The sequence below is a fragment of the Silurus aristotelis genome (genome assembly GCF_946808225.1).
Source record: "Silurus aristotelis genome assembly, chromosome: 1".
NCBI classification, from domain to species: Eukaryota; Metazoa; Chordata; class Actinopteri; order Siluriformes; family Siluridae; genus Silurus; species Silurus aristotelis.
In genome coordinates, this window is record NC_139574.1 from 33,391,098 (window position 1) to 33,400,008 (window position 8,911).

At 36.2% G+C, this 8,911-nt stretch overlaps 1 protein-coding gene across 1 annotated transcript; it reads right to left on the reverse strand.

Annotated features, from left to right (window-relative positions):
- Positions 1-266: 266 nt before the first annotated feature.
- Positions 267-3,960, reverse strand: LOC310725203 (uncharacterized protein). The gene is made up of 6 exons (XM_083539981.1): positions 3,812-3,960; positions 2,448-2,560; positions 2,247-2,345; positions 2,109-2,133; positions 1,949-1,999; positions 267-373 (listed from the first exon to the last, which is right to left on the reverse strand). Exons 1-6 carry the CDS (start codon positions 3,861-3,863, stop codon positions 300-302), a joined length of 414 nt encoding a protein of 137 aa, XP_083396107.1. The 5' UTR covers positions 3,864-3,960; the 3' UTR covers positions 267-299.
- Between the last annotated feature and the right edge of the window lie 4,951 nt (positions 3,961-8,911).

The following is an 8,911-nucleotide window of genomic DNA, read 5'->3' on the forward strand; positions in this document are numbered from 1 at the left end:
TACTCATAAGCAGAAAGAATCTGAAGGACAAATTGGAATTCACAAAACAATTCAGAGAAGAGCAACAAATGATTTCAAAGTGATTTAAAGGAAGCTTATGATCCCATTGCAACATAGATGTCATAGTGGAGGTTGTATTTTATGATGGTAGCAGCAAATTGAAAAAAATGTCTACAAAATATACAGAGAAATCAAATCAAATGAGGAGAAACAGAGGAACTTAATCAGGGGAAAAAGTGACTGTTTTGACTTTACTGTACATGTCTTGAAGTGTGTGCCTCTTTTTTTACTTCAACATTTCAAGGGCAGCAGAAGCAACAGCAGCAAAAGAATGGTCCCCCTACACCACCAATCACATGTCCAGTGTTCTTGGCTGAGAACAGGATTACAAGATTACATTTACTTAAATCAATTTGAATAAATAAATAGTTAAAGTGTGTATGTGTGGGTCGGGTCTAATAATAGAGCTGTTCGTGTTAACCTTTTGTATTATTTTTCTGGTATACATACATACATACACTATATTGCCAAAAAGTATTGGGTCACCTGGTCATAAGTTTGGTATGTGATTTTTGAGCATTACTTTTCACATTTAGTCCCAATTTGCTCTTCCCTAAAATCTAGTGGAAGATGTCCCATTAGATTTTGGAGTGTGCTTATGAATTTTTGTCAGCCACAAGGGTATTATGAAAGGCAGGTACTGATGTGGGTGAGGAGATCTGGGGTGCAGTCAGTGTTCACATTCATCCCAAAGGTGATCAGTAGGGATGAGATCAGGGCTTTATAGCAGACCACTCTAGATCTTCCTTTTCAAAGCATGTAAACCAGATTTTCAAGGAGCTCACTTTGTGCACAGGGGCATTGCCATGCTGGAACAGGTTTGAGTTTCCAAGTTCAAGTGAATGTAATATCCATCCATCTAAAGAGGTCCAGTAGAATTGATTGCCTCAAGCTTTGTGGTAACAGTTTGGAAAAGAACCACATACAGCAGGAAAGGTCAGGTGACTCAATACTTTTGGCAATATAGTGTATATATATTCATTCATTCATCTTCTCCCGCTTATCCGTAATTCGGGTCGCGGGGGCAGCAGTCTAAGCAGATTCCCCAGACACTTCTCCGTGTCCAGGGATCGGGCTGTCAAGCCTTTGACTGCTGCCCATTCCTCTCAGCACCGGTCCCTTACAGTCCCTCCTGCAGGTGGTGAGCCCACGGGAAGTAGTGTATATATAGTGCATTCTAAAGTATTTAGACCCCATTTGCGTTTTTCAATTTTGTTACATTGCAACCTGATATTACAGAATTACTAATAATATACTACTAATACAGAATTCTGTAAATGTAAAAAAAAAAAGAACAACAACTAAAATATCACGTACATAAGTATTCAATCCCTTTGCAACAACACTTAGTTTAGGTGCTTCACAATTCTCCTGATTGTTGCTGAGATGCACACCATGACTTGAGTCTACTTGTGAAAAGGTGTATTGAGTAAACATATTTTGGAAAAGCTTCACAATCAAAGAAATGACCTCATGGCTTGGTTTTTGCTCTGAAATGCATTGTCAGCTGTGAAGCTTTTCCAGTAATTTTTGTCACAGGTTAGATAAGATAATATAAATAGAGGACTCTCAGACTGTGTGAAACAAGATTCCCTGCTCTGATAAAACTAAGATTGAACTGTTTGGCCTCAATTCTAAAGGTTGTGTCAAAAGGAAATCAGGCCATTAACTGCAAAGCCAAAAGTGACGCATGATGGTGGTGTCATCATGATGTGTGGGTGTTTGTCTGCAGCAGGGACTTGGCAATTGATCAGCGTTAAGGAAATGTGGAATAGGGAAAAGATCATCGATATAAACCTGTTCCACAGTGCTCAGGACCTCGGTCTGGGCCAAGACAACACGGAAGTGAACGATTCTGAAATGCGATCTAATCAATAGTCCTACTCACCTGGTATATTAGGGTCAATCTGTGCTTTGTTTTCACCAGTGATTTTCAAAACTGCAGGACGTCAGTGAAAGAAAAGCAGAAAAAATATGGATTAAATGGTGTTACAAACAAACAAACAAAAACAAACAATTATAAGGATTAAAAGTAGATGAGCACTCACGCTTGTAGCAAGCCAGATCCTCAGTCTGAAAAAAAAAACCAATAACCTGAAAGTTATTTAATTGGTAGAAATGAAGAATAAATCTAAATGATGCATTCGATTTAGTAAATGAATGTATCACACTGTTAAACACTCTACCTTAGGGCTGATGCAGTGCACCTTCAAAATGATTTCAGGTAAACCGCATTGGACTGTTACGTTCGGAAATGGTGTCAATAGCTTATGATTGATGGCATTCTGCAAGTGAAAAGAAAAGCAGTATGGAATAGTAAACATGTGCATCTACTCACACTTCTAACAACCTTCAAAAATCCAAAAGAATCAAGCGTTTGTATTTACCTGGTCCCTCAAACTCCATTCACAGTCTGTATACTTCTTGTAAAATCCAGTAGTGTCCAGTGTGGCATTGCCACCATCACAGGTGCTTTTATAGTGAACAGAGCACTCTAAAACTAAAATAATACATACAATAAATGAGTGCTTTTTGTTACATCAACAAATGTTAATCTTATTTCAGTTTATGTCATTTGTGCTTTTACTATTTTCATTGTCTTGCATGCTAATAATTCTGCCCCTAAGAAATTTCTATTTGTTTACAAATACAAACACGATTCCAAAAAAAGCTGGGACACGGTACAAATTGTGAATAAAAACAAAATGGAATGATGTGGATGTTTCAATATTTTATTCAGAATACAACATAAATGACATATCAAATGTTTAAACTGAGAAAATTTATAATTTTACGGGAAAAATAAGTTGATTTTTAATTTAAACACATCTCAAAAAGTTGGGACAAGGCCATGTTTACCACTGTGTGGCATCCCCTCTTTTTTTAATAACAGTCTGCAAACGTCTGGGGACTGAGGAGACAAGTTGCTCAAGTTTAGGAATAGGAATGTTGTCCCATTCTTGTCTAAAACAGGCTTCTAGTTGCTCAACTGTCTCGGGTCTCCTTTGTCGCATCTTCCTCTTTATGATGCGCCAAATGTTTTCTATGGGTGAAAGATCTGGACTGCAAGCTGGCCTTTTCAGTACCCGAATCCTTCTTCTACGCAGCCATGATGTTGTAACAGAGATTGTTCCTTCAAACTTCAAACTTTTTGCAAATTTTCTTTGAGAAACTCCTTTCTGATATTTCTCCACTATTCGCTGCAGCATTGGGGGAATTGGTGATCCTCTGCCCACCCTGACTTCTGAGAGACACTGTCACTCTGAGAGGCTCTTTTTATACTCAATCATGTTGCCAACTGACCTAATAAGTTGCAAATTGGTCCTCCAGCTGGTCCTTATATGTAACTTTTCCAGCCTCTTATTGCTACCTGTCCCAACTTTTTTGGAATGTGTAACATTTGATATGTTATCTATAATCTATTGTGAATAAATCAGTCCTTTTTTTATTCACAATTTGTACAGTTTCCCAGCTTTTTTGGATTCGGGTTTGTAGATTTAAATGCACGCTGTGCTAGAATAGTGTAATAACGTAAAATCGATCTACAGCAATTCTCAGTAGGGTCAGTAAAGATGATTACATATCCTGGGAGATTATGACAGGCTATGCAAATTTTTCCGAGACAAAAAAAATAATCATCCGGGGATAAAACGCCCCGACCCTGTCTGGATGCCGCGCCATTTGATTGTGATGAAAGTAAACATACGGCAAAATTCAGTTCTCTGTGAAAAGAAATACGTAGATCGCGTAGCTGCGAGGCTGTAATACACGAACACGGAGAGAGAAGCCGCCAGGACAAGCATTCTGACGCAATATGGGTAAACAGATCACCGTCTCTCGCCCCCGTCTTTGATTTTCAAAGTGAAACACATGGAAAAAAGCCGTGGTCTAAAAACGGAAACATTACGAATAAACAATACCACATTGAAAAACACGCATTATTCATCCATTCATCCATTCATTTTCTCCCGCTTATCCGTAATTCGGGTCGCGGGGGCAGTAGTCTAAGCAGGCCCCCGCCTTCGACTGCTGCCCAATCCTCACAGCACCGTCCCTTACGGTCCCTCCTGCAGGTGGTGAGCCCACGGGAAGGCGGCTCCACGTCACTCCGACGTCACGGACCTTGATATTTTTCTCGTAAGGGACATTATTGTCCATAATAAGCGAATAAAAAGTGAATTCAATCATACCAGCGTCAAATCACTTACCGGTTAAAAAACGTGTTTCCGCTTAGGGTTCCTTTATTATTTATTAATTTATTTTAAAGAATAGCGAATACAACAGTAGTATTGTATATGAAATGTATAGTCATAAACTTGTTTCTATTCTCTCAAATTGAAACCGGAAAAAAAAAATAAGAAAAGTGATGGCCCAGTGTCAAACCACTCTTACACTCAATCATTTACTTAAAGCATACAAGGGATATGTAGTCACCCAACAATGCAAAAAAAGTACTTCATCATTATATTTCTAACAGGTTTCTGGAATTGAAGAACCTGTTTTAAATTATATTAAGGGTATATATGTTTACCTGTGTCCCATTTTATTTGCTTGGTGTTTGATGTTGTTTGGTAGGTATTTACCTATAAATGATCATTTACTTCCTCGTTATTCTCATTCGCTCAGCTTTGGTAACTGCATTGTCTGAGTCAGAGATATGGTGGATGTATTCCAGGAACTCAATAATTGAGAGAAGAAATCATAATAAATGTGGTACCGTTTCATTGCAGGAAAAAAATGCACACAAAAATTCATTTACCAGTTTATATCTAAAAAAAAAATAGACAATAATCAGTAAACCACCTACTCAATGTGGCACATTACCTTGATTAAATGCAGATTAAAAGACAGACCATAACTTATAGTGGATGGACTTAGACAATCCGGATACTGTTGTTTTTATGTGGAAAATAGACATAGTGTGCCTGAACAAGACTCCAATACATTTTAGGAAAATTGTTCATTCATGGTAGATTATACATCCACATTAAATCATAAGTGATACATTGCCTTAATATCACCCAAACAAAAATAACTGGAAAGTAATGACTCAGTTATCAACCTACTGTACACTGTGTGATTCATCTACACAACTTCATTTCATTTGGATGAATGGATTGAGGCACAAGATGAATTTGGTTTTTCAGAATTTCTAGATCTAAAAGCACATTTTGTAAAATAACTACCAAAACTGAACTGTTATTTTTTTTTAATCAATTTTTATCCAGATTTGCACTGCAAACATCAGCAGCATCATTTACTTGTCAGTGTTGGTACGTGACCATGGTGTAAGCAAGATGATCTATGGCTAAGTGTGGGTTATTCACCTACAGTATCTCACAAAAGTAAGTAAACTCTTCACATTTCAACAACCATTTTATTATATGTTCTCAAAGGAAAATACTATAGAAAAGAAACGTGGATATACTTTAGAGTAGTCAATGTGCAGCTTGTATAGCAGTTCAGGTTTACTCTCCTCTATTATTGGGGTCAATAATATGTGAAAACTGCCATTTGGCCCAGTTTCTGAAGAGAGGGCACTATTCTCTGATTTAGAATTTCACAGTAAAAGTTGAGCAGTTATCCACACACTATTGTGACTCATACACACACCTACGTCCCAGAGTCGCGTGATGTTCCTTTTATAGACATAACCACCGTTACAATCCGTTGCACAACTTTCATAGATTTCAGTTTGCAGACAGTGAGCATAATACTGTATATGCAAATTTACAGGCTGATAAGTTTATTTAAAAAATGACACATTGAATGCTTTTTTTTTTATATATATATTTTGCTTTGGTGTTTAGTAAAATAGTGACTTAATTAGTATTAGTACAGTGACACGCATTTCAGGGAAAAAAAACTAGCCCCTGATAGAAAAACACTTTTTGCTGTATTAAATTATCTCTCTAACAGATATTTAAACAATATATTTATATATATACATTTTGATTGAGTGCAAGTGTGTGTGATCAGACAGGTAATTGTGAATGAGACAGGGAGTATAAATGTTGGGTGTCTGTGTCAGAAGTAGCCATGTTTGTAAACTGTGAGGCAGTTTGAGAAGTTCCGTTTGACATCAAGTTCATCATAGAAATGGTGTAGATCGCGTAGCTGCGAGGCTGTAATACACGAACACGGAGAGAGAAGCCGCCAGGACAAACATTCTGACGCAATATGGGTAAACAGATCACCGTCTCGCGCTCACGTCTTTGATTTTCTAAGTGAAACACATGGAAAAAAGCCGTGGTCTAAAAACGGAAACATTACGAATAAACAATACCACATTGAAAAACACGCATTATTGTCCATAATAAGCGAATAAAAAGTTAATTCAATCATACCAGCGTCAAATCACTTACCGGCTGACACTGAACTCGCCGAAGGAGAAAAAAAAACAACCTGCTTCCGCTTAGGGCGCCTTTATTATTTATTTATTTATTTATTTATTTATTTATTTATTTATTTATTTATTTATTTATTTCTCTGATGTCATAACAATGATTTTTCAGAACATTCGAGGCCATTCTGATACTTTCAGACAGCAATTTAAACTTTTAGTGATTACGTTATTATATCAATATAAAATATAATATGATATAAATATATATATTTTTTTACATATAAATTAATACAATATAAAACTTGAACTTAAATGTTGAAAAAAAAAAAAACAAGTAAAAAAAAAAAACAAGGTATTGTGTAAACTTGGCAACCTGGTGAAAGAGTGTGTGTCAAGTCGCTTTTTTTGGGTTGCCAAGTTTACACAATACCTTGTGAGGCCAGGAAAAGCAACTGGCTTGATTTTTTATTTTGTACAAAATTTTATTTAAAACAGTCCAAACCCACTAATGAAATTTCTCCCAGTGATGTTAGGAAGCTGGGGTCAGCCATGAGACAGCACACATGGAGCACAGAGCAGTTATGGGTTTGCTTAAGGGCCCATTATAGTGGCAGTTTGGTGATACTGGGGCTTGAACCCTTGTGCTCTGTAACACAAAGCCTTAACCACAGAGCTACGACTTTTAAAGAGAAGAAAGACCATCCATCTTATCATCAAAGCTCAGTTTAAAAGCCTGCATCTCTGATGGTATGGGTACATTAGGTAAAAACAAACACGTTATACAAATCTGCAATTTTACTTTTACTAAATTATGTTTTGATGAATTATTGTAGTTCACTACATTTTAGATCATATCCGTTACTGAGTAAAAAGAGGATCGGAACAGCTCAAAAGTTCTGACGCATCACGCATATATTTTTCATGTAGATGGACAGGGAAGTCATCTAATCACTCAGTTTCATTTACATTGCTGGATTACTCAGTGCTGAGGGCCTTTCATGAAAGGTGCTTCTAAAGCTAGCCCATATTAGGAAGTGGTAATTCAAATAAAATAGAAATTCTTTTAGTTCCTTACCCTGATGTTTATCTACTGGAAGTTGAAACAGTATTTCCAAAAATCTTTTTTGCCTGAACTGTGTAGAGCACATCCTTTTCAAGAAACAGTAATAGAGTGACAGTAAATGATGAGATGATGTCGACAGAGAAAATCAGCAGAACATCATGTGCTGCTACAGAATCCTGAAAGAATTGCTAAGAAAAGCCTGCAAATGGAATTTCCTTTTACTTCCAGGTTAGGCCTGTTATGAAATACTCAGCTCTTTAAGGCATTGGTCATATATGGTATTATGAGATTTGGATAATGTGTAAGATATGTGTGAGATGTGTGAGAGTCTTGATGTTGTGGTTTTACACACATATGTTTTTAGAAGTGGTGATATATTTACCTTTTCCCCTTTCACCATTCCTTAAACCGCCATGTATTAGGGAATCAAAACTGTTAGTTTCAGTTATTTTCATACCATGCATTGCTACTTGCTATAAAGATATGTACAATGAATAGAATACTTGTTAACTTGTATAAATCTTTACTGACCAGTGAGAATAGCGAATACAACAGTAGTATTGTATATGAAATGTATAGTCATAAACTTGTTTCTATTCTCTCAAATTGAAACCGGAAATAAAACGAGTGATGGCCCAGTGTCAAACCACTCTTACACTCAAACTGTAAAGCTGTTTTTACTAGCTTTTATGGCATGACTGTGATTATTCATACTTAATCATTATATTTCTAACAGGTTTCTGGAATTGAAGAACCTGTTTTAAATTATATTAAGGGTATATATGTTTACCTGTGTCCCATTTTATTTGCTTGGTGTTTGATGTTGTTTGGTAGGTATTTACCTATAAATGATCATTTACTTCCTCGTTATTTTCATTCGCTCAGCTTTGGTAACTGCATTGTCTGAGTCAGAGATATGGTGGATGTATTCCAGGAACTCAATAATTGAGAGAAGAAATCATAATAAATGTGGTACCGTTTCATTGCAGGAAAAAAATGCACACAAAAATTCATTTACTAGTTTATATCTAAAAAAAAAATAGACAATAATCAGTAAACCACCTACTCAATGTGGCACATTACCTTGATTAAATGCAGATTAAAAGACAGACCATAACTTATAGTGGATGGACTTAGACAATCCGGATACTGTTGTTTTTATGTGGAAAATAGACATAGTGTGCCTGAACAAGACTCCAATACATTTTAGGAAAATTGTTCATTCATGGTAGATTATACATCCACATTAAATCATAAGTGATACATTGCCTTAATATCACCCAAACAAAAATAACTGGAAAGTAATGACTCAGTTATCAACCTACTGTACACTGTGTGATTCATTTACACAACTTCATTTCATTTGGATGAATGGATTGAGGCACAAGATGAATTTGGTTTTTCAGAATTTCTAGATCTAAAAGCACATTTTGTAAAATAAC